General features: G+C 48.6%; 1 protein-coding gene across 8 annotated transcripts in view; it reads left to right on the top strand.

Moving 5' to 3' along the window:
• Positions 1-1213: 1213 nt before the first annotated feature.
• The window catches only part of LOC137412770 (carnitine O-palmitoyltransferase 2, mitochondrial-like), a 78327-nt gene continuing 52856 nt past the window's right edge, over positions 1214-26684 (top strand). Inside the window, exons 1-8 of one of the 8 annotated variants that reach the window (XM_078769695.1) lie at positions 1214-1334; positions 3707-3825; positions 6574-6741; positions 9412-9492; positions 14338-14444; positions 14664-14871; positions 15068-15272; positions 24672-25016. In XM_078769695.1, coding sequence (XP_078625821.1) covers positions 3782-3825; positions 6574-6741; positions 9412-9492; positions 14338-14444; positions 14664-14871; positions 15068-15272; positions 24672-25016 — 1158 coding nt within the window. In that variant the 5' untranslated portion in view covers positions 1214-1334; positions 3707-3781. Of the gene's footprint in view, positions 1362-3706; positions 3826-6573; positions 6742-9411; positions 9493-14337; positions 14445-14663; positions 14872-15067; positions 15273-24671; positions 25017-26684 lie in introns of all 8 variants that reach the window. The other 7 variants (XM_078769721.1, XM_078769652.1, XM_078769701.1 and 4 more) reach the window with 7 other exon arrangements.

The following is a 26684-nucleotide window of genomic DNA, read 5'->3' as shown; positions in this document are numbered from 1 at the left end:
CGGCCAACTCTTCTCCTTCAATACACTTGGCGTTGGTTAGCGTGCGCGTTCTTGTGCAATGATCAAGTTCAACAGGCAACAGTCCTCTTGTCTCTCTCTCTCGCCGCAAGTCAAGTCCTATTAGCCCTCCGATGCAAGTCCTCCTCTGCAAGTCCTTTCGAGGGCTTTGCGCAGTGGGTTTTATCGCTACGCCCCCCAAACCTTCTGGAACTCACCAGACTCTTCTCACCACGCCCTCTGACGCCACCGCCTCTGAGCTCTGATTGGCGGCTCATGCTTACCGTCATCGCTCCTGCCACTCTGCCTCGACTCCGCCCCGATCCTCCTCTGCCTCCCTCGTGTTAACTTGCCCAATATGAACCAACGTTAACAAACTGGATTGAGGCTATGGACATAGGATGATCGGTGGCAGTAGGGCCCATCTCCCTGGCTCCTACCCAACACAGAGTTAACACTGGAAGGGAACTAAGCTCACAAATACTAAGACATAACTATACTATTGCGAGGCTACATGTTGCTTGTGTGACTAACGATGGGGGACAGACTTTAACCTTTATTACTCTCACTTGACAGACTCAAAACCGCAACAATATGTGAGGCGAAATTGTCATTTTATTATTTTAAAATAATGTTTGTGCAGATTTATGCAAATTAGGATCATCTGGTGGACAACTTAATAAAATACTGTGCACGAAACATCAGACATCATTCTTTGGGAAAATGAAATAAAAAATCAACTTCATCTTTTTCAAATTTGTTACACCTACCGAGCATGGCAAACACAATAGCATTATTCAACAACAACAGAAAAGAAGAAAGGTAATTAGGTTATGCAAGAAACAACAGCATTACTCAACAACAACAGAAAATAAATGTAATTAGGTTATGCCATTATGACTCAATAACAGAAAATAAATGTAATTAGGTTATGCCATTATGACTCAATAACAGAAAATAAATGTAATTAGGTTATGCAAGAAACAACAGCATTACTCAACAACAACAGAAAATAAATGTAATTAGGTTATGCCATTATGACTCAACAACAGAAAAGAAGAAAGGTAATTAGGTTATGCAAGAAACAACAGCATTACTCAACAACAACAGAGAATAAATGTAATTAGGTTATGCCATTATGACTCAACAACAGAAAATAAATGTAATTAGGTTATGCCATTATGACTCAACAACAGAAAAGAAGAAAGGTAATTAGGTTAACCAAACGTATCTCATATGTCGAGGTAAACACTTTTGTTGTGTAGGAGGGACTAGTTATTCTGCCACACTTCTTACAACAAGTTGCTCACCAGACAGACGCTGCAGCGAGATTGACGGTAAAGGTTGTGCCTGGTGCTCTGCAGGTAAGGAAGTGGGTTCCCATTGCTGCACCTGAAATGGTGGATGTGCTATGGGAGGAGGTAGAAAACCAGGTAAAGCAGTCAATGGTGGTGTGGTCATGCACTGAAGGCTGAGGACCAGGATGCAGAATGGATGAAGTTGTTGTGTTGGTGATGTAAGGTTTCAAGCAGTTGCAGTGAAAGATTCTTGCCTCGGTCTATGGGTATGAAAGTTCCTAAATTTCAAAGTTCACATTTGGGTGCTCCTCGGACACAGAAAGAGGCCGAAGCATATTGTCGGGACCGATCCTCGATGTTGCAAGGGTATGATGGTAGTGGGCTGGGTCATCCACAAGCACCAATCAATCCCTTGGATGATAAAGTGGATATTTTAGATGCCTATCATTATAAATCCTCTGCTGACTTGTTCCTCAGTTACTTGATCTAGCAACCTTATCAAAAGCTTGTTGTGTTTGGGAGAGACAGCAGATGCTGCTGGTGCCCAGTGGTGGGAAAAAGAATGGGTTGGTTGTCTTGGGAAAGATGACGAAGGGGTAACTGTGCTTCATGCCCATGTGCCAGGCAAAAAGGAGTAAAGCCAGTGCTGGAATGATTGTGGTGTTGTAGACCATTTCACTCTGATGGAGATGTTCATCCCACTCAATATCTCTGTCAAATTAAGGACATGGCACGTTCATCTTCCAGGGTATGATTGTAGCATTCCACTGCTCCATTACTCTGACAGTGATATGATGAGGTGCGGAGCTTTCGCATTTCCAATAATTTGCAAAGGTCCTTTACTAAGTCGGATTAAAACTGTTTGTCCTGATCTGAAGGTAAAGCAGGACTCCTTGCTGAGCTGTGTGGCATTCAGAAATACATTGAGCCACAGAACCAGCAGTTTGGCCTCGTAATGGGTACAGATTAACAAATTTTGTGTGGAGGTCCATTAGCACTAACACATCGTGATTGCCTTTTGTGGATGTGGAAGGTTCTGGTGTCAGCAGCAATTATTTGAAATGGCCAAATTGGTATATTGAGCACTAATATACCAATACCGCAGCACAGGAGATCACCATGACTGGTAAGCTGGACACTGCTGGCAATAGTCTGGGACATCAGCTGAAATGTAGGGCCAATAAAAGAGACCAGTGGCTCTGTTCAATGTTTTGGGGAAAGCATAGTGCCCAGAGGTGGAGGAGGCCATGTGTTGGATCTGCCGATACAATGGATCTTCTTTCATTGTGAAATGACTGAACTAAAGCCACAGTTTCCTGAGAAAAGAGGAAGCTTCACGAAGAAGTGTAAGTGTTTTATTTAATTCCAAAATGGTTAAGATCGACTTTGGCAGATAATTTTTTTATATGCAAATTTGATGATGTCATAGAAAATTCATGTGCAACCCAATATGCGGTAACATTGGAATTTTGGAATCTATGTACTCGAATTATGAATAAAAAATATATTTACAGTTTGCCTAAAAAAACCTGCATCGAAAATCATTTTAAAGCCTCTCTGAGATTTTGGCCCAACGCCAAGTGCAGATTTTCACCCACCAACTGAATAACAACAAGGAAGAGCAATCAGAGATTGCAAACCCTCGCCAGGATGTGTTTTAGTGGTTTTTTAGCCTTTTGTGTTAAAACAAATATGGTGGCCGAACCACGTGACCGTTGACACCATCAGTGTTTGTTTTTTCTCCAACAAATTATCCCTAGATGATGCTCAAGAAATTTCATCTTGATCCGATGAAGTTTTTGTTCTTGTCGAATTATGACCTCATAATGGAGGGTTAGGGTTAGGGTTGTCAGGGTTAGGGTCACCTATCACATCACCATTAACATGTTTTTTTCCCTGTGGAGAGTTCTTCAAAATGATCCATGTCTGAATTTGTTCGATGCAGCACTTTCAGAGATGTAGAGGTGCAAAGTTTTTCGGTTTTTCCAATATGGTGCCCGTACCACGTGACATACGACGCCATAATTATCATTAAAAAATTCCACAGGAGGTGGTGCACACATGTTGAAATTTTCCTGTAAATAAGACCAATGGTTGCAGAAAAAAAATCATATTTATTCTGTTTGGACAAGCAGATAAACAAACAGACAGACAAACGGAGTCAAGTGCAATGCTCTCTCTTCTGGAAAGGGTAACAACCAAAGTTTTAGTGTCAGTGTGTATGGGAAGGTCAACACAGGCAATGATAACCAGGGGTGGATCCAGACCGTCTTCCCAGTCAAACGTGAGAATGCATGAGAGAGCGTCGAAAACCCCAAGGCTTTCTGGGCCATATTAAAGGCGGGCCCCAAACTCCAAACAAGCCACAGCTCAGAGGTTGGACCGTTTGTAACTGTATTTTGTACTTTCAGATTTTCTTCTGAATCATACATTCTGAAAGCAAGACGTGCAAGAGGGAATTTGTTTGCAGCTGATAGAAAATTGAAATGTCAAGAAATTCCTTTTACTTTGGGATTTTCAAGAAAATTACGTGAGTTTATTGATAATTATTTGAACTCATTTTACTTCTTGATCTTCATTACTGTTTCTATAATATGCGGAAACTGGGTTATCTTGTGATCACAAACCCTTGCTGTATACTGTGCTTGTTTCTGGGGTTGACTTAACCATCCGTGACAGCATATTTGCTTTTTGCACAGGAGATTTCTTCTTTTCCATGATACTATAAAGTATAACATTCGATGGGCCTAATGGCCTCCTCTTGTGTTAAGGTTGCTCGTAACTACTACAACTCCTAATCCACATACCAGCTAAGGGGCTTAGCGACCAACTTTGGGGTTAACCCTCTTGTCCTTTTGTTCCCTTTGTATCGGGGGTACCAGAGGTTCGGGCAATAATTTTGGTTCCTTGAAAGGGAACTCATAATCATTGATGTAATTCACTTATTTATTCAATGATGCTTCTCTGCAGCCAGAAATGGTAAGTCAATTGCATCTGCAAACATCTTTATGTTTGCAATGATCTAATAGCACTTTTAACGGCCCAAATTATTCCTACCTTTTTGTGAAGTCACCAGGGGAAACATTTAACTCAGATCGTTCAGGAACCAGCAGCCAGGCCTGACATTGAATGAAAGTGAAAGGAATTTTTAATTTGGCCAGGGTGATGGTGATAACTTGTCCGCTTTTCAGGAAGTCAACATAGGATGTTTAACATCCATAGACTATGGCCTGCAAACCAATATTCCCTCTCAACTTCATACTGATGTGCAGTGCTTCCAGAAAGGATTCAAACCAAACCACATGACGTTTTCACATTTTGTTGTATTGCAGCCGGAATTTAAAATCGATGCATTGAGATATTTTTATGATCTACACATAATACCACTTTACGTCAAAGTGGAATTTCTTTTCTAAAATGCCTTGAATCAATAAGTCTTCAACCCCTTGGCTATGACTCTCCAAATTGAGCTCAGGTGCATCCAATTTTCTTTGATCATCCTTGGGATGCCTCTACAACGTGATTGGAGACCACCTGTGGCTAAATACATTGATTGCACACTATTTAGATAGAAACACACCTTTCTATATGAGGTCTCACAGTTGACAGTGCATGTCAGTGCAGAAACTCTACCATGAAGTCCAAGGAACTGTCCATACAACTCCAAGATAGAATTGTGAGGAGGCATCGATCTGGGGAAAGGTATAAACAATTTCTAGAGTGATAAAATTTCCCAAGAGCACAGTGAGTGCCATCATTAAGAAATGGAAAGAATATGGAATGAACCAGACACTTCCTAGATTTGGCCGTCCAACCAAACTGAAAAACCGGGCAAGAAGGGTATTTGGTCAGGAAGGTGACCAACTACCCAACAAACACTGACAGAACGACAGAGTCTGTTGTTTGAGATGGGAGAACCTACCGGAAGGACAACAGTTTCTGCAGCACTTCACAAATCTAGGCTTTATGGGAGGGTGGCCAGATGGAAACCACTCCTGAGAAAGGCACATGACAGCACACCTGGAGTTTGCAAAAAGGCACGTGAAAAATTCTGAGAGCATAAGGCAAAATATTCTGTTGTCTGATGAGGCGACAATTGTCTGGAGATAAAGCAAGCACAGCTCACCACCCAACTAACACCATCCCTTCTGTGAAGCATGGTGCTGGCAGCATCATGCTATGGGGATGCTTCTCAGTGGCAGGGATTGGGAAACTTGTAAGGCAGGAGGGATACAATGAATGGAAGCAAAAACAAGCAAATCCTTGAGGTGAACCTGCTTCAGAGTGCAAAAGACCTCAGAATGCAGCGAAGTTTACGTTCCAACAGGAAATTTACCCAAAACACACAGCTAAAACAACACTGGAATGGCTTTAGAACAAGAATGTGAAAGTCCTCTGGCCCAGCCAAAGTCCAGACATGAATCTCATTGAGAATCTGTGGAAAGACTTGAAGATTGCTGTTCACCGACACTCCCCATCCAACTTGACAGAGTCTGGGCAAATCTGCAAGGATGAATGGGAGAAACTCCCCAACTCCAGATGTGCAAAGATGATGCAGACATACCCAAGAAGACTCGAAGCTCTAATCACTGGCAAGGCGCTGCTATTAAGTATCGATTCAGAAGAGCTGAATACTTATGTGAATTAGTTTAGAAGTAAATTGCTTTGTAATAATTTCAAAAAAAAAAAAAAATCCTCTGCATTATGGGGTATTTGTAGATCAGTGACAAAAATCTCAATTTAATCTATTTTAAATTCAGGCTGTAAACACAAATAAATGTGAAAAACGTCAAGGGGTGTGAATACTTTCTTAAGGAACTGCAAAGACAAATCCTTCCAAAATTTTGAGATATCGCGCCAACTGTATTTTTGTTTTTGGCCCTCTCAATGGTGAAGAATCACATATAAATTCTCATATCGAGTTCCGGATCCTGATCAAAATATATATATGTTAAATATCTTCCTCACATTCAGACAGACAAACAGAAATATATATAGGAATAATTCTCAAATCAGCAGAAAACGTAAATAACCGTACATGGAAGGACAAGCACACAAGCAACAACAACCACAACCATGAAGACAGCAGCAACAACAACAACTCAGTTATAAAAGTTCCTTCTTTCACGTTTTTTACATCATTTTGCATTCTCATTGAGACTCACAGGTAGATATGCAATGTGTTTGTAAAGTGCAACATGCTGTCTTTTGATTAAATATGTCAGTAAAGCAATGGGTATATGTACTGATAGTTGATACGATTCCCTTTCTGCTCCAGGAACTGGTCATTGGGACGACGGGCAACAATTCACAAACATTTTTCCTGCGACTGCAATCCATCCTGGAGCAGATACCTGTCGACTATGTCTCAAGTTGAGGATTCGAGCTACCATCTATTGTCAATGAGAAACCAGAAAATGTCACACCTTCAGGAGAAGCTACCCAGGTGGGGAAATTGTTGACACGTGAGGCCTTTCCAGGTCTATTTTGGTGGAACAGGTGAGAAAAACAGGGTGCACCAGATTCAAAATTTCCAATTCCTGTGATTTAAGACATGTCTGCACTCAGATGCAGAATACCAACTTTTGGTTCCTGATGTTTGCCCCGACATCTGTAACAGGTTGTCATTATCAAGTGAGGTGTGTGTTCCAGGTAACCAGAAACTTGTAGTTATAAACTCTCTCATCTATCCACAGTGCATTCAGAAAGTATTCAGACCCCTTCACTTTTTCACATTTTGTTATGTTGCAGCCTTATGCTGAAATCGTTTAAATTCATTTTTCCCCTCATCAATCTACACTCAATACCCCATAATGACAAAGAGAAAACAGGATTTTAGAAAGTTTTTGCAAATTTATTTAAAATAAAAAACTGAAATATCACATTTACATAAGTATTCATACCCTTTGCGATGACACTTGAAATTTAACTCAGGTGCCTCCCATTTCTCTTGATCATCTTTGAGATGTTTCTACACCTTGTTTGGGGTCATCTGTGGTAAATTCAATTGATTGGACGTGATTTGGAAAGGCACACACCTGTCTATATAAGGTCTCACAGCTGACAATGCATATCAGAGCAAAAACCAAGCCATGAGGTCGAAGGAACTGCCTGCAGAGCTCAAAGACAGGATTGTGTTGAGGCACAGATCTGGGGAAGCCTACAAAAAAAATCTCTGCTGCATTGAAGGTTCCCAAGAGCACAATGGCCTCCATAATTCTTAAATGGAAGAAGTTTGGAACAACCAGGACTCTTCCTAGAGCTGGCCGCCCGGCCAAACTGAGTAAACGGGGGAGAAGGGCCTTGGTAAGAGAGGTGACCAAGAACCCGAAGGTCAGTCTGGCTGAGCTCCAGAGATCCTGTGTGGAGATGGGAGAAACTTCCAGAAGGACAACCATCACTGCAACACTCCACCGATCTGGGCTTTATGGCAGAGTGGCCAGACGGAAGCCTCTCCTCAGTGAAAGACACATGAAAGCCCGCTTGGAGTTTGCAAAAAAGCACCTAAAGGACTCTCAGACTGTGAGAAACAAGATTCTGTGGTTTGATGAAACCAAGATTGAACTGTTTGGCTTCCGTCTGACCACTCTGCCATATAGCCCAGACCGGTGGAGTGTTGCAGTGATGGTTGTCCTTCTCGAAGTTTCTCCCATCTCCACACAGTATCTCTGGAGCTCAGCCAGACTGACCTTCGGGTTCTTGGTCACCTCTCTTACCAAGGCCCTTCTCCCCCGATTGCTCAGTTTGGCCGGTCAGCCAGCTCTCGGTCTAGGAAGAGTCCTGGTTGTTCCAAACTTCCTCCATTTAAGAATTATGGAGGCCACTGTGCTCTTGGGAACCTTCAATGCAGCAGAGATTTTTTGGGAGGCTCACCCAGATCTGTGCCTCAACAAAATCCTGTCTTTGAGCTCTGCAGGCAGTTCCTTCGAACTCATGGCTTGGTTTTTGCTCTGATATGCATTGTCAGCTGTGAGACCTTATATAGACAGGTGTGTGCCTTTCCAAATCTGTCCAATCAATTGAATTTACCACAGGTGACTCCAAACATGGTGTAGAAACATCTCAAAGATGATCAAGATAAATGGGAGGCACCTGAGCTCAATATCAAGTGCCATCGCCAAGGGTATGAATACTTATGTCAATGTGATACTTCAGTTTTTTCTTTTTAATAAATTTGCAAAACTTTCTAAAATCCTGTTTTCTCTTTGTCATTATGGGGTATTGAGTGTAGATTGATGAGGGAATAAATGAATTTAAACGATTTCAGCATTAGGTTGCAACATAACAAAATGTGAAAACAGTGAAGGGGTCTGAATACTTTCTGAATGCACTGTATCTATATATATATAAGAAAGTTTTTGTTTGTTTGTTTGTTTGTCTTCGCGCGCTAATCTCCTTAACGGTAAAAGATAGGAGGAAACCTCTAAAATAAAAAATGTCTGGATGGGCCCCGGGAAGGTTATAGGCGAGGTGGTGAGGCCGGTCGAGGCCCACCTCGGCCGGGCTGGGCCCATTTCGCAATTAAAAGCTGAGCTGAATTATGGTAGTCAATCTTCTACGGCCGCGAGTAAAAGCTGAATTATCGTAGCAAATTCATTCAAAAAGAACCCGGGCAACGCCGGGTGCTTTTGGCTAGTTTATAATAAGAGGTTCGGGTGGGTTTGGTGAGGTTAGGTTATGTTTCGATTTGGTTTGGGTTGGTTAAGGTTTGTGTGTGTGTGTGTGTGTGTGTGTGTGTGTGTGTTTGTTTGTGTGTGTGTGTGTGTGTGTGTGTGTGTGTGTGTGTGTGTGTGTGTGTGTGTGTGTGTGTGTGTATGTGTGTGTGTGCTCTGCATGATTTATTTGTTTATATGTTCCTTATCTCTCCTTCCTTTCCTTCTCATTTTTGTCTATGGAGGGGTGAATCTTGCAAATAGTTTTTGTTGGGATCACCTTGCTTCACCTGGAATGGGTTTGAAGGTGGAGGAGAAGTTGAAACCCGAATTCGATCCAGTTTCCTCCTGATAACTCCATCTTTGTCTTTTAGTGTTCCTACTAATATGCTGTATTTGCTGTATTTGGTCAGTTATTTGATACTTGAAAATTACAGTTAATGATGTGTAGTTATGTGTTGCAGATTACCTGTTCCAAGGTTGGAAGATACCATCCGGCGGTACCTCAAAGCACACCGGGCGCTGCTTGATGATGACGCATATCGGTAGGTAGATATTTATATATTTTTGAGATGGCACACAAGTCCAAGCCATGGCTGTTTGAAAGTAGAACCAAACCACACCCAATAGTTGAGCATCATACATCCAATCACAGAATCACATCCATGCCTCTGACAACTTATTTTTTGTGCACAAAGTCGAGGCTTATGTAAGAGCTAACACATAAAACACAAAAACATAAATAGAAACAAAAACACACATGAAACATCATAAATGGAGTGGGGGACAAGAGGGGGAGAGAGAGAGGGAAGCACAACGATTGTAAAGAACAGGGACATGAGATCTGTGGAAGGGAGAGGGCTGGAGCAGGGTGCATGGTATGAAATAAATGGGCACAACAAGGACTTACAGGAAAGAACCGGAATTTGAAAAGGTGGATTTGGGGTGGATTAACGAGGGTAGAAGAGGTCAAGGTTTTGGATGTGGGAAGATAAGAGATGGTGGTGAACAGCTGTTTGGAAGACCTGGAGGGAGGAGTGGGATTGAAGAGAGCATGGGAGTTTGTTCCAGAGGCAGAAAAAAAGAGGAATGAAAGAGCGAAGGTGAGCAGAGAGTCTTGAATTTGGCAGTTTCACCAGAAGAGGATTGTGGCACATGTTGTGCATCCTTCAGGAATATTTGGGGGACAGAGCAGAGACAGAGCAGGGTGAGCAGGGTGAGCAAGGCCGGAGAGGAGTCGGTCGAAGACAGAAAGACCATCAACCTACCTGTTGTGAGAGAGTGAAAGACCCTTACAATCAGCTACATTGCGGGAGATTCCAATGATTCTAAAAGCTTTGGTTTCAACAGCGTAAAGCCGAGCTTGGTGTAAGGCAGGAGCACCAGCCCAGACAGAAGAGCAGGATTCCAACAATCTGCAGATGAAAGTTTTGTATGTGGTGAGGAGCTCAGTAGTGCCAAGAAGACTTCGCATGATGGAGGATGCCCAGTCGGCAACTGGCTTTGGAGGCCAGTTTGGAAATGTGGTTTTCACAGTGAAGCTCATGGCAGATAGTGAGACCCAAAAGCTTGATTGACAGAATTTCTTTGAGAGCATTGTTGAGAAAGTTGATGGGAGGGTTGAATAAACGGTCTTTGTGGAGAGACATGGTGAGAGTGTGAGATTTGTCAGGATTGAAAGACATGTTCCACTTGGTTGACCAGTTTGTGATATTGTCCAGGTCTGCAGAGAGTGTAAAAGCTGGTGCCTGCCGATCTGAGGGTTGAGATATGGAGCGGCAAAGAGTGGAGTCATCAGCAAAGAGATAGACCGGATTTTCCAGAGAGTCGGAGCGATCATTAAAGAAGACCGAGAAAAGCGCAAAGCCCAGAACTCTCCCTTGAGGAATGCCAGCCTGGAATGGAAGTGAAGATGACAGAATTTCATTTAGAGCCACACATTGATTACGACAGGAAAGGAAGTCTGCCAGACATGTGTGGAGGTTTCCATGGATACCATATGAGGAGAGTTCAGTGAGCATGGCGGGGTGCCAGACCATATCGAAAGCACGAGATATGTCAAGGGAGACAGCTCTGATTTCCTGTTTGGCATTGAGGACCACCATCCATTGTTGAGACAGCAGAAGCAGCATGTCCAGAGTAGAATGTCCTGGTCTGAATCCAAATTGATGATCTGAGATCAAGCCATTGGAGAAGAGGAAGGATTTAATATCAGAAGTGATGATGGATGCCATGTCTTTGCTGATGATTGGGAGCAGGCTGATTGGTCGGTAGTTGCAGGGATCTGTTTTTGCACATTTTTGTGTAAAGCGGTAATGCTGGCTGATTTCCAAGCTGATTGCAGATGACCTTGAGAAAAAGAGAGGGTGAATAAAACAGAGAGTGAGCTTGAGCGGCAGTGCAGGGTTTTAGGACCCGAGGGCTGATGCCGTCTGGTCCAGTTGCAGAATCAGAGTCGAGGTTTGACAGAAACTTCTCCACCTTGTCAGGAGAGAAGGACACAGAGTCCACGAGTAGCTGGGTTCGACTGTGTTAGGTGGGTACAGAGAGAAATGGGTTTGGGACACAAGATTTTGAGGCAAACACAAAGTTGAGGCATTCCGCTTTGTCACGTAAGGTGTCAACTGTTTAGCCATTTGAGGTAAAGGAGGGGATGGAGGGGGATCAAACACCAGAAAGAGATTTGACCAGATGCCACCAGGATTTGGAAGAGGGAGACAGGTTTGAGAGTTCAGACTTGAGATGAGAGAGATATTGTTTCCTGGCTCTCCTGAGGGTAGACACACACTTGTGAAATGCTTTGTGAAAAGAACAGAGATTGCCTTCATTTGGATTTGCCTTCCATGAGGCGAAGGCAAGTTGTTTCAGGGCAACTGCCTCACCACAAGATTCCATGTACCATGGACGGGAGGAAGGGTATGACAACTGAAGACGAGATGGGATAAATCTGTTCATGAGAGAGAGAGCAATTTACTTTGGAAGAATTCCCAGGATGAGTTTATGTCAGAGGCAGTGGAGATGGGAGAACAGTCCAGATTAATGATGGCTGTTCGCAGACCGTGACAGTCTGTCTGAGTGAAATGCCAGACTCGTCAACGCTGTGGAGGCTCTCTGAAAATGGCCAAAGAGATGTCCACTTTAACAAGCAAATGATCAGATGAACCGGTTGGAGCAGAAGAAGAACAGCAGACATTTGCAGGGAAGTTAGTCAAAATCAAATCCAGAAGAGAAGATGCTCCATTGACTGAGATCCGGGTCGGGAAATTGACAGATTGTGTCAGTCCCAATGAGTCACAGAATTCCTTTGCTAAGGTGCCATGACTGGAGTGAGAGGTACCCACACCCAGCCAGCTGGCATGATGACAGTTGAAGTCGCCACATATGATGAAGAGAGAGTTGAGATGAGTGGATTGAGGCTGGTCCATGTTGGCGGACAGCGACGTGTAAATGGAGTCATCATTGTTTGATAGATGGTACAACACACATATAAACAAAAGGTGGGAGCAGAGGGGAAGCCTTAGCTAGAGGTACTCCTGGGGGTGGGGTTGAGAGAAGGCAGTGCAAGGAGAGTGAGGAAGAGAGTTTTTGATAAAGATAGCAACCCCACCTCCAGGACGAGGCTCAGGTCTATCATACCGGAGGAGAGATTAACCAAGGAGATATATTAAGGAATCAGAGACATCTTGAAGGAGGAAGGTTTCTGTTGAGCAGATCAAGTCTGGTTTGTCAGCAGCAACCTGTATGGAGAGATCAATCAGGTTTGAGTGAAGGCCCCGGATGTTTGAGGTCCATACCGTTAACGAAGAGGATGGGGGAGCATCGGTACAGAACAGGGGAGGCGCGGGTTATGGTAAGATGAGGTAGAGGAGGAGGAAGTAGGGAGAGCTGTTGATAGTGTGTCAGAGATTTCAGAAGAGCTAGGAGAAAGGGAAGGATGAGGAGGACAAAAGGTTTGATGGTGATTGGATGAGGCATAGTGAGGTGTTGTTTGAGGATGGGCAGAGCAAGGAAGAAGGTTGAAGGAGATGGAGGTAAGAGTTGGAGGTGGGGGGGGGGGGGAGCAGGGAGGACGCTTTGAGGAGGAGGGGTGAGAGGGAAGAATTGGAGAAAAAAAGGAGGGTGGGGAGATTTGAAATTGAGGGGTGAGGGGAAATTTAGGAGGGGAGGGGTGAGGGGGGAGTTTGGGAGGGGAGGATGAGGGGGGAGTTAGGAGGGGAGGGGAAAGGGGGGAGTTTCGAAGGAGAGGGGAAAGGGGGGAGTGTAGGAGGAGAGGGGAAAGGGGGAAGTTTAGGAGGGGAGGGGAAAGGGGAGAGATTTGAAAGGGATGGGTGAGGGGGGAGTTTAGGAAGGGAGGAGTGAGGGGGGAGTTTGGGAGGGGAGGGTGAGGGGGGAGCTTATGAGGAGAGGAGCAAGGGGGGAGTTAAAGAGGAGAGGAGAAAGGGGGGAGTTTAGGAGGGGAGGGGCAACGGGGGAGTTTAGGAGGGGAGGGGAAAGGGGAGAGATTTGAAAGGGATGGGTGAGCGGGGAGTTTAGGAGGGGAAGAATGAGTTTGGATTTTAGAAAGTGTTGTGCAATTAATGGAATACGAAAATTTATTGCAAAATGAGTTTCTTGTGATTTTCAAGTCAGAGATCCGTTTGAAAACGTTGGAGGGGTGGTGGAATGCAGGTGAGTTTAGGGAATGTAGGAAGGAAGAACTGTAAGAGAGTGAATTTTTATTTGAAATGAAGACATTAGGTGAGCAAATCGAAAACAACCTTTCAAACAAGAAGAAGAAAAGTGTGTTATAATATACAACAGAATACAACATGTCAGGGGAAAGTTCAAACATTTTTTTTGAAGAAACCGTGAAAACCATCTGGGGAAATTCCAGAAATGAGGGCAAGAAGGATTCCTCGGGGGGATTAAGGATTCCAGCACAGGTTCCGAAGCAGAAACAGAAGAATAGGAGATTGACAGCAAGGAGAGCAGAAAGCGAAGGAACAGGGAGGTGGATAAGCAGATGTGTTAGTCCGTGAGGCGAGGCCTACTTTTTTAATTCTTCATTACATTACAAAAGACTAAAGAATAGTTAACGATAGAAAAGAAAGGACATTCGAAAATAAATGTCGTGTGCCTGCTGGACTACCCTTTTGTCCTTCAGATGAACAAAGCTATGCTCCAGAAAAGTTCATATAAAGGAGCGCCAATTTGATTCATACAGCTGCATGAAGACGAAGATGTATTTTAACCGATATATAAAGGGGCATTTTTTATGCCCCTGGCATTTTCCCAAGATTGGTGCTTTCAATTGTTTACATATGTACATCTCCACCCACCTTGTGGAAAGGTAAGATTTGGATGACTGTATCTTGATGTGTATCTCGTTAATGACTAATTATGTGTCACAGGAGGACAGAGCAAATCTGTAGATCATTTGAACATGGAGAGGGTCAGTTGCTGCAGAATGAACTCTTGGCGTATGACAAGGAAAACCAACACACGAGCTACACCACTGGTAAGTTATTGGTGTTGCTTACCAATACAAAATAACCTTTGAGAGCTCAGTTATAAAATCAAAGATTTATTACACATTTAATGACATTACTTAATTCGAGGGAATGGCAGCAGAGGTAATGATGGTGATAATTATCAATGCAATTGTCATGTCTTTCATCCACCAACCTTGCTCTGGGCACCCTCCAATCCGCACGTACATCGCCTGCCCGCCTCGAAGCCTTCATTGAGGACTCGTTCTTGAATCGCAGAGAATCTCTATGCATCACCAATTATGGTATAAACATGGGATTGACTCCTGGCTCACAGCTGGTGTGTGCCACAAACCTGGTTGTCTCGATCGCTCGATTTCATCGCACTCTCAAGGCTGATCTGCTTACCCCAGCAGACAGTGGTGGCCTGGCTCACAGAGATGGCACTGGTTTTGTGTGAGTGCTTTTTGATATTCTTGCTGCCTTGGATTTTTGTTATTTGTAAACTGTGACATTGATTTAACTTTCACAAATTGTTTCTCATTAAAATGATAATTATGCTTCCACAAGTTTAGAATTTAGATCATGATAAAACATAAATATATTGTCCTTCAAACGTCTTCAGTTGCTTATACCACAATTGCCTTGACAGGTCGGGTTCTCGTCCAAAATCATTCCTGATGTGCATGTCCCAACTGAATCATTTGTTCGGTACAAGCCGCATACCTCACGAGTCACGAGATGAGCTCCAGACCATACTTGGCACCCGCCATTTTGTTGTGCTTCATAAAGGATACATATACACCTGCAATGTGCTTGATGATTTGGGCTACATTCTACCTGCAAGCACCATCATGGTAAGGGAAATAGCCATCACTAATACCTTGCACACTACACCTGTGCTCTTTCCAACTGATTATGTTCAAAGTGGGCCAGATCCCCACCACTCAGGCTTGGGTTTATAAAGGGGATGTAAAAGGGACAAAGCACAGAAAGGGCAGAGGGTGCAATACCAGAAAGGATGCGTTTGAAATCAGAGACCACCAACTGGTCTGCAGTGGCAAAGTGACAGGCCCATAGACTCAACTTCATCGCTCGAGATTCCAATGATCATGACGACATTCGTTTCCACTATTTCAAGCTAAGCAAGGCAGGCAGGGACACCATCCCAAAGGGGATAGCTGTATTTCATCATGATGCAGATGTCGGCCTTGGAGGTGGATAACAGGTCAAGTGTGCCACGGAAGGAGTTTGCATGACGGAGGCTGCCCAATCGGCAGCTGGCTTTGGAAGCAAACTTTGAAATTTTGTTTGCTCAAAAAAAAGATCATGGCTGATAGTGAGATCCAGGAGTATGAAAAACTGAACTTCCTCAAGAGGGTTGTTATGAAAGCAGATCTGGGGGGGGGGGGGGGGTGAGGGGAGGAGCTACGGCTTCTTTTATCTCATGAAGCTTCGGCTTCCCCTTCGCTCCCACCTTTTGTTCATATGTGTGTTGTACCGTCCACCAAACAGTGATGACTCCATCTACATCTTGCTGTCTGATTACAAGGATCAACTTCTATCAACGCATCCCAACTCTCTCTTGCTCATATGTGGTATGGGGCTTTATGAGGTTTACAAGGACTTTGGAAAGGATTTTGTAATCTGCACAAAGCAGCGAGATAGGCCACCAATTTTGTAAAGACGGTAAGTCTCCTTTCTTCGGGATAAGGCACACAATTGCATGGCGACAATTATTGCAAGAGGTGCCAATTTGATTAATACACCTGCCTGATGAAGTAAATGTATTTTATTTGCCAGATGTAAGGTGCCCCTTTGTATGAACTTTGTATGAACTTTGTATGTTTGTATCATGGACAAAATCACAGACTGGGCAAACAAGTGGAACATGTCTTTCAATCCTGACAAATCTCACACTTACGATGTCTCTCCGAAAAGACCGACTGGACAACCCTCCCATCCACTTTCTGAATAATCCTCTCCAAGAAGTTCTGTCACTCAAGCTTTTGGGTCTCACTATCTGCCATGATCTTTCCTGGGAAAACCACATTTCAAATCTGGCCTCCAAAGCCAGTCGCCGACTGGGCATCCTCCATCGTGCGAAGTCCTTCCTTGGCACACCTGAGCTCCTCACCACATACAAGGCTTTCATCCGCAGCTCAATGGAATACTGCTCTCCCCTCTGGGCTGGTGCTCCTGCCTCACACCTCGCTCGTCTTCACGCTGTTGAAACAAAAGCGTTCAGAATCATTGGAATCTCCCGCGATGACGCCATCTCCGAGGGCGTTTCACTTAATCACCGCAGGCAGGTTGGTGGTCTTTCCGTATTCTACCGACTCCTCTCCGGCCTTGCTCCCCCAGCTCTCTCTGGGCTCTGTCCCCCAAATATTCCTGCAGGTCGCACAAGATCTGCCTGCAACCCTCTTATGGTTAAACTGCCAAAATCAAGACTGTCTGCTCACCTTCACTCCTTCATTCCTCTTTTCTCTCGCCTCTGGAACAAACTCCCTCACTCTTTTCAATCCCACTCCTCCCTCCAGGTCTTTAAAACGGCTGTTCACCACCATCTCTTATCTTCCCCAATCCAAAACCTTGATCTTTTCTACCCCGCTAATTTCACCCCAAATCCACTTTTTTGAGGTGACTTTTGACTTCTTTCCTGGAAGTCCTTGGTGTCCTTGCGTTTTATACCTATCCTGCCTTCCCCCAGGCCCTCTCCCTCCAAAAACATCTCCCGATGTCCCTGCTCTCAAATGTTGTGTTTGTGTGCTTCCTCCCCTTCTCTCCCCATCTTGTCGACCACTCCCCTTTTTATATACTTTGTTTGCTTGTTTGTTTGATTTGTTTGTTTGATAAATGTTAGCTCTTTCACGAGCCTCGACTCTGTATACAAAAAAAAAAAAAACTTTTCGAGAGCATTACTTGGTCCCTCGTCAGAACACAAGGGTGAAGGGCAGTCCTTTTGCATGTCCATGTACATGCACACAGTCCATGCACACAAGATTCCTTCAATGTCCCTTCTTTTCTATTGTTTGGCATTTTCTACAAGCTATGGAATGTACCTTCTTTTCTATACTTTGCCACATGGCACATACAATATAAAGGGGCATTTTCTATGCCCATGGCATTTTTCCCAAGAATGTTATCTATATATATATAAAACACAGTTTGTGTGTGTGTGTGTGTGTGTGTGTGTGTGTGTGTGTGTGTGTGTGTGTGTGTGTGTGTGTGTAATGTTACCGGTAGACTCCTAAACGGAGAGGCTCACGTACTTGATATTTGGCACAGACATGGCCATTGAGCCTGGGACGAACATGGCCGACCTAAATATTTATTTCATAATATTTTCTTACCATATTTTTATCTCAGCGCGAAATATTATGACCGGAATCTGACCGGTAGCAGAGCAGCGCGCTGATTCGCTCAGAGCGATCACGTGATGTTCGTTGCCGCCTTTAACTCAGTTACGCGTTCGCACGTATTTCAGAGCGAAAAGCAATTGCGTTTTTGCCGGGTACTTCTGCATGTTTAGCATTTAGCATGATTTAGCATGATTTAGCATAGATAGTAGCATGTTTCACATAGATTTTTTTTCAGCGAGCAGAAGTACCCGGCATTGTACGAATAATATATAGATAGTGCCGTGTATGGCGGAGTGATGCCGCTGTGGGAGGGACCGAGCAAGGTCGCTGTGGGCGGGACCGAGCGAGGTCGCTGTGGGCGGGGCCGGGCGAGGTCGCTGTGGGCGGGACCGAGCGAGGTCGCTGTGGGCGGGACCGAGCGAGGCAGCTATGGGCCGGACCGAGCGAGGTCGCTGTGGGCGGGACCGAGCGAGGTCGCTGTGGGCGGGACCGAGCGAGGCAGCTATGGGCGGGGCCGAGAGAGGTCGCTGTGGGCGGGGCCGAGCGAGGTCTGCGTTAGTGCGTTGCCGTTGCCGTTGCCTGGTATAAAAAGATGGTGCTTGATGCTCTCTGCGTCAAGATACGGACTTGATGTCCGTATCTTTACAACAGACATTCCAATGATGATGATGATAAATGTAATACCACTCAAGGAAGGCCCACAACTCAAGAGAGTGGAAAAAAACAATAAAATGAACAAAAATACGGGGAAGGAGAAGCAACCACAGAAAATGACAGAAAATCATTTCCCTTAAATTTACCGTGTTCACCAACTAGCACGACCAGATACAGGACACCAAAATAATTTCCCTTACACATATCGTGTCCACCAACCAGCAAGACCATACCACTTACCTCTGGATCAAACTGTATTTCAAATATTCAAACGGTTTTTACATGCTACCGTCTCCTAGCAACCAATGAAATTTTTCAAAAATATTGTAGTAAAGCGCGGCGTTACGCGCGCTGCTTGTGAGCAAGGAGGAAGCGGACAAACGGTAACATATGAACGTCTTTATTGTAAGACTACACTGTAACACTGAACTCTTCCGGGCTGGTCGCCCGGTGTATATCCTGAGGCCATGCCTACCCCTCGGGCGTGGCCACCGCCCACTTGGTGCGTGGAATGATGTCACCACGCCAGTGGGCTTTTGTGTCCGCCACACGCGCCCCCCCCCCCAGAATTCCCGCGCACCTGGAGGGCCAGTTTGCGGGGCAGACGAATGACCCGGCCGAAGCGCCCCCTGGCGATCGGCGGCGTCTGGGGTGCAGGGATACCAGGTGGGATGCCCCTGGCTGCCCCTGGGATGGGTGCAGGACCGGGGGGCGCCGTGGCGGCGGGGCTGGGCGGTGCCGGGGGTCCGCCCGCAGGAGGGCGGCCCCGACGTGGGGGTCGGGCCACTGGCGGTGGATGGTCCACATCGAGGTGGGCCGGCTTGAGGCGGTCTACCGAAACGCGGTCAGGAGTACCGCCGATGTCCAGGGTGAAGTGCTTCGCCCCGGTCTCCAGCACGCGGAAAGGCCCGTCGTACGGGGGCCGCAGTGGTGTCCGATGGGCATCGTGGCGGACGAAGACGTACTCCGCCGTGCGAAGCTCCGGGGCGACGTGCGTCGGTGGGTGCCCGTGGCATGCCGTTGGCACCGGGGCGAACCTCTGGGCGGTCTCTTGCAGAGCGGAGCGCTGCTGTGTCGCGGACCATGGTGCCGTGGAGTCGGGGAGGAACTCGCCCGGCACCCGCAGCGGTTGCCCGAAGACCAACTCCGCCGCGGATGCGCGCAGGTCCTCCTTGGGCGCAGTCCGGAGGCCCAGCAGGACCCAGGGGAGCCTGTCGACCCAGCCGCCGTCGCGGAGGGTGGCCCGGAGCGCGGCCTTCAATGAGCGGTGAAATCGCTCACACAGGCCGTTAGCCTGGGGGTGGTAGGCCGTGGTTCGGTGCAGCCGGACCCCGAGCCCCTGCGCAACCACCCCCCAGAGCTCCGAGGTGAACTGGGGGCCGCGGTCGGATGAGATGTCTGAGGGGGCGCCAAACCGGGCGACCCAGGTGGCGATGAAAGCCTGCGCGACATCGGCCGCCATTGTCGATGCCAAGGGCACGGCCTCCGGCCACCGGGTGGTGCGGTCCACCATGGTGAGGACGTGGGTGAAACCCCGCGAGGGGGGCAGAGGTCCCACCAGGTCCACGTGGACGTGGTCAAACCGGCGTTCCGGCACCGTGAACGGGGCCAACGGGGCCTGGGTGTGCCGGTGCACCTTGGCGCGCTGGCACGCGAGGCATGTCCTGGCCCAGCCGCGGACGGCCTTCCGGAGGCCATGCCAGACGAACTTGTCGGCGATCAGCCTTTGGGAGGCCCTCGCGCCCGGGTGGGACAGGCCGTGGATGGCGTCAAACACCTGGCGCTGCCAGCCCGCGGGCACAATGGGGCGAGGACGCCCGAGGGAGACGTCGCACAAGAGGGCCGCGCCCGCGCCGTCGAACGGCACCTCGGTGACGCGGAGGCCCGTGACGGCGGTCCGCAAGGCCTGGACGTCGGGTCAGCGGCCTGGTCCGCTGCCATCCGGGCATAGTCGATGCCGAGGTGGACTGCGTGGGCGACGGCCCGGGAAAGGCAATCCGCCACCGGGTTGTCCTTCCCCGCGACGTGCTGGATGTCCGTCGTGTACTCGGACACGGCCGAGAGGTGACGCTGCTGCCGGGCCGACCACGGCTCGGTGACCTTGCCCATCGCGAAGATCAGCGGCTTGTGGTCGACGAAGGCAGTGAACGCCCGGCCCTCGAGCAGATGGCGGAAGTGCCTGACCGCCAAGTGAAGTCCGAGCAACTCGCGGTCGAAGGTACTGTAACGGCGTTCGGGCGGGCGAAGCTGCCGGCTAAAGAACGCCAGCGGTTGCCAAGCTCCACGCACCCATTGCTCGTGCACCGCGCCCACTGCGTAGTCCGAGGCATCGGTGGTGAGGGCGATCGGTGCATCGGGCGCCGGGTGCGCGAGCATGGTGGCGTTAGCCAAGGCGAGCTTCACGCCCGTGAACGCCGTGTCCATCTGCTCGGTCCAGGTAACGTCGCCTTTGCCCGGCTTACCTCGGAGAGCTTCGTGCAGGGGGCGCAGGAGCTGGGCGATACGGGGCAGGAACCGATGGTAAAAGTTCACCATGCCCAGGAACTCCTGCAGCCCTCTGATCGTGCGGGGGCGCGGAAACCCCTTCACCGCCTCCACCTTGGCCGGCAGGGGGACGGCTCCGTGCCTGGTGACACGGTGCCCCAGAAAATCTATTGTGGCGGCGCCGAACCGGCACTTTGCGGGGTTCACAATCAGGCCATGCTGGCCCAGGCGTTCGAAGAGCGTGCGGAGGTGGCGTAGGTGCTCTTCGCGGGACGCGCTGGCGACGAGGATATCGTCCAGGTAGACGTAGACAAAATCCAAGTCACGCAGGACGCTGTCCATCAGTCGCTGGAACGCCTGAGCCGCATTCTTCAGACCGAAGGGCATGCGCAGGAACTCGAAGAGTCCGAATGGCGTGATGACCGCCGTCTTCGGGACGTCCTCCGGCCTGACGGGGACCTGATGGTAGCCGCGTATGAGGTCCACCTTCGAGAAGAAGGACCTGCCCGCCAAACGGGCGGAAAAGTCCTGAATGTGGGGGACGGGGTAGCGGTCGGGAGTCGTGGCGTCATTGAGACGGCGATAGTCCCCGTACGGTCGCCATCCTCCGCCGGGCTTCGGCACGATGTGCAGCGGCGACGCCCAAGCGCTCTCTGAGCGCCGAACGATGCCGAGTCGCTCCAGGGTAGCGAACTCCGCTTTTGCCACCGCCAGCTTCGTCGGCTCGAGGCGGCGTGCCCGGGCGTAGACCGGTGGCCTGACGGTGGGGATGTGATGGGCCACCCCGTGCTTGACGGCCCCCGCCGAGAAGGTGGGCCGCGTGAGGGCCGGGAAGCCGGCGAGGAGGCGGGTGAATGCGTCCGCTGCCGGAAGCGTACAGACCAACGTGGCCGGAACCGAATCGTTCGGCAAGCCGCTTGGCAAGCCGCTCGTTGAGCTGGGCAACGCACATGCGAGCGAGCTGAACGTCTCGGCCTGGACAAGCCGTCTGCGCTTGATGTCGACCAGGAGCCCATTAGCGCACAGGAAGTCCGCGCCAAGCAGTGCCATGGGCACGTCGGCGGTGACGAACGTCCATCGGAAAACCTGCCCTCCAAACCGCAGAGAGAGGCAGCGTTTTCCGTACGTACGGATGGGCGTCCCGTTCGCGGCAAGCAGCGCGGGGCCCCCACCCGCGGCGTGCTTGTCTGACGTGCCGGCGGGAATGACACTCACCTGTGCTCCCGTGTCGCACAGGTAACGGCGCCCGGAGAAGGTGTCCGTTAGGAACAGCAGGCTGCTCGAACGGCCGGCGCTCATCGCCACAATTGAGCGCCGGCCCGGGCGTTTCCTGACCCGTTGAAGGAGCACGGCGGATGACACCGCCGAGCTTCGTGGCCGAACTTGGCGTGGAACCAGCACCAGGTGGTGGAGCTGGAGGAGCGCGGCTGGCTCCGCCAGGCCGGTGGAGTCGACGGGTTTCCCTGCGGTGGCGGTTTTCGCCGCGGCGGTGGGCGGGGCGTGGCTACGTTCACGAGGTGCGTATCAGCATGCTGCTGAAACTCAGCGTGCTGTAGAAGATGATGCTGTGGAACAGCAGCGTCGAAGGCCGTGACGGCCACGCCAACGCTCGCCCGCGTGTCCGAAGCGGCGAAGTACTTGTCCGCCTCGGCCGCCAATGCTCGGGGTTCCGTTAGCCCGGTCCCGGCCAACGCGAGGCGAACCTGCGCTGGAAGTTGGCGACGGAAAAGCGCCCGGAATAGCGAACCGGGGGCTTCGTCGCCCAACAGTGACAGCATATGGTCCATTCGGACCGACGGGCACGTCTCACCGAGCTCGGGGAGATCCAGGAGGCGGTCGGCCCGTGCGTCGTCCGTGAGGCTGAACGTGGCTAGGAGTAGCCGCTTGAGTGCCTCGTACTTGTGGCCGTCCGGTGGGTGGCGAAGGACGGACACAACTCGAGCGGCCGTGCCGGGCCCGAGGGAGGCGACGACATGGCAGTAGCGCAGGTCGTCGTTGGTGAGGCGCCGAAGCTGAAATTGGGCTTCGGCTTGAACGAACCAGACCTCAGCCTGGGCCTCCCAAAATTCGGGAAGTTTAATCGCCATTGACTTGTCGTTGGCCATTGCAATGGCGTCGTGTTCGGAAGGATCGCTACGGCAGATCCAACGTCGAGGGTCACCAGTAAAGCGCGGCGTTACGCGCGCTGCTTGTGAGCAAGGAGGAAGCGGACAAGCGGTAACATATGAACGTCTTTATTGTAAGACTACACTGTAACACTGAACTCTTCCGGGCTGGTCGCCCGGTGTATATCCTGAGGCCACGCCTACCCCTCGGGCGTGGCCACCGCCCACTTGGTGCGTGGAATGATGTCACCACGCCAGTGGGCTTTTGTGTCCGCCACAGTAGTACATTTATTTTTTAATAATGTACTATATTTACGGCAGTATATTTATTTACGCCATGAGTAAGGAAGGAAAATTTCCAGCGTGCTGATTCGCTCATTCGCGCTCATTGATGACGATCACGATCACGTGATGACGTGATCACGAATGATGTTCGTGACGCGATCACGTGATGTTCCTTGCCGCCATAAACTCACAGCAAGTAGCACAGATTTTAGCATGATTAGCATTTAGCATGATTTAGCATGATTTAGCATGATTTAGCATAGATAGTAGCATGTTTCATATTGATTTTTTTTCAGCGATGAATATTATACACGGATTCTGACCAGTGGCAGAGCAGCGCGCTGATTCACTCAGAGCGATCACGTGATGTTCCATCTCCGCCGCCAGTTGGCTTCACTTTCATTGGAGTATGAGCATTCTATATATTTTCAATTCAGTGCGCCCGACTCGCTCACGTACTTGATTTGTGGCATAGACATGGCCATTGGGCCTTCACGGTGTAATTTGTGCGAGGCTTTTGTCCGAGTGAGCTTGAGTCGAGAGGGCGAATGTACGGGTTGGGAATGTACGGGTCTCCCTTCCCCCACCCGGAAACGCCGGTACTGGAGGGCGTCACAGGATCGGTGAGTCTCCAAAATCCGCTTCGTGCTGTTGCGAAGATTCAGGACGATGTCGCGATTGTTGTGCTGCTCTCCGACCATGAGAACTGCAACGTCATTGTTGACTGGCCCTCCCCTTCCCTCCGCCTTCCCCCCTCCCCTCCCCCTCCCTTCCCCCTACCCCTCCCTTTTCCCCCTCCTCCCTACCCCTTCCCCTCCCCCCTACCCCTCCCCCTCCCCTCCCCTCCCCCTCCCCCCTCCCCTCGCCCCCCTCCCCTCCCCCTCCCCCTCCCCTCTCCCCTCCCCCCCGTTCCCCTCCCCCCTCTTCTCCCTCACGTTTATACACTGAATGCCGGGTACTTCCCCCCCCCCCCTTTTCTCCCCTCCCCCCCTCTCCTCCCCTCCCCCCCCCCTCTCCTCCCCTCCCCCCCGTTCCCCTCCCCTCCTCTTCCGCCTCCCCTACCCTCCCCCGCCCGGAAATGCCGGGTACTTCTGCTAGTATGTGATATACAGCAAATAGCAAAATTGTACGAAGTATCCATAGTTTTATACATAGCTGTATCTTTATTACTGACTGACACAATTCCCTTGCCATTCACACTTTAACTGAAATTAAATTTCGTGCTTGTCAGACAATGAATGTCCACCATGTATATTAGCAAATGACCAATATCCCCTTTGTTCCATTCTTTTGCGCTTCTGTGCGTTTCATCAGCCTCTCATCAAAATTCGTTCTTCTCATTGATGTTATCTTTGTTGTACAGGCCAATCTTCATCATATTCTGTCAGAATCACGACCTCCAGTGAAGTTTCCTGTGGCCAGCCTGACTGCAGAGCGACGAGATGTTTGGGCACGCTTGAGAAAGCAACTGCAGGCTCAAGGACATGGATCGGCCTTGTCCCTCATTGAGTCGGCTCTCTTTTGCCTCTGCCTGGATGACCAAGACCAAAAAGAAAACAATCAAGTATTATTTGGCAGTGGAGGTGATCGTTGGTTTGACAAGTCTGTACAAGTCATTGTGGGAAAGGATGGATTTACTGGGATTCAATTTGAGCAGTCGTGGTCCAATGCAATGATGGCAATGTACCTCATAAATATGATCACCAAGGTGTGTTGATAGTAGGATTGTACAGGACCTACTATTTTCATAAATTGTTTTTGTTTGTTTTTTTTTTTTTGTTTTTTTGTATACAAGATCGAGGCTCGTGAAAGAGCTAACATAAATCACACAAAAAGTCAAACCGAAACATAAAACACAAAAATAAGGGGAGCGTTAGACAAGTTGGGGAGAGAGGGGGAAGGACACAAACACAACATTTGAGAGCAGGGACATCGGGAGAAATGTGGGAGAGGGAGGGCTTTGGGGGAGGTGGGAGAGGTATATAACACATGAACACTGCAAGGACGTCCAGGAAAGAAGTTGGAATTTTAAAAAAAAGTGTATCTGGGGTGAATTAGTGGGGGTAGAAAAGATCAAGGTTTTGGATGGGGGAAGATAAGAGAGGGTGGTAATCAGCTGTTTTAAAGACCTGGAGGGAGGAGTGGGATTGAAGGGAGTGGGGGAGTTTGTTCCAGAGGCGGGAGAAAAGGGGAATGAAAGAGTGAAGGTGAGCAGAGAGCCCAGATTTTGGCAGTTTAACCATAAGAGAGTTGCAGGCAGATCTTGAGCGACCTGAAGGAATATTGGGGGGACAGAGCACAGAGAGAGCTGGGGGAGCAACGCCGGAGAGGAGTCGCTAATGGACAGAAAGACCACCAACCTGCCTGCGGTGAGGGAGTGAAAGGCCCTCGGAGTTAGCTTCATTGCAGGAGATTCCAATGATTCTGAAAGCTTTGGTTTCAACAGCGTGAAGCCGAGCTGGGTGTGAGGCAGGAAAAGTATTCCATTGAGCTGCGGATGAAAGCCTTGTATGTGGTGAGGAGCTCAGCTGTGCCAAGGAAGGACTTCGCACGACGGAGTATGCCCAGTCGGCGACTGGCTTTGGCGGCCAGATTGGAAATGTGGTTTTCCCAAGAAATATCATGGCAGATCGTGAGACCCAAAAGCTTGAGCGACAGAACTTCTTGGAGATGGTTGTTGAAAAAGTAGATGGGAGGGTTTTCCAGTCGGTCTTTTCGTGGAGACATAGTAAGAGTGTGAGATTTGTCCGGATTGAAAGACATGTTCCACTTGTTTGACCAGTCTGTGATTTTGTCCAGGTCTGCAGAGAGTGAGGAGGCTGCAGACTGCCGATCTGAGGGATGAGGAATGGAGCGGCAGATGGTGGAGTCATCAGCAAAGAGATAGAGAGGATTTTCCAGAGAGTCGGAGAGATCATTGATGAAGACCAGAAATAGCACAGGGCCCAGAACACTACCTTGGGGAACTCCAGCCAGAACAGGAAGGGGGAGATGAGAGAAATCCATTCAGCGCCACACGTTGCCTACGACCAGAGAGGAAGTCTGCAAGCCATGAGTGGAGATTTCCATGGATACCATAGGAGGAGAGTTTGGTGAGCAGAGCTGGGTGCCAGACCATATCGAAGGCACGAGATATGTCAAGTGAGACAACTCTGATTTCCTGTTTGGCATTGAGAACCTCCATCCATTGTTGAGACAGCAGAAGCAACATGTCCAGAGTAGAATGACCTGCTCTGAATCCAAATTGATGATCAGAGATCAAGCCATTGGAGAAGAGGAAGGATTTGATATCTGAAGCAATGATGGATTCCATGACTTTGCTGATAATTGGAAGCAGGCTGATTGGTCTGCAATTGCAACGATCTGTTTTTGCACC

The sequence above is a fragment of the Myxine glutinosa genome, chromosome 1 (genome assembly GCF_964187855.1).
Source record: "Myxine glutinosa chromosome 1, kmMyxGlut1.1, whole genome shotgun sequence".
Taxonomy (NCBI): Eukaryota; Metazoa; Chordata; class Myxini; order Myxiniformes; family Myxinidae; genus Myxine; species Myxine glutinosa.
This window is presented reverse-complemented; position numbering and strand designations above follow the sequence as displayed.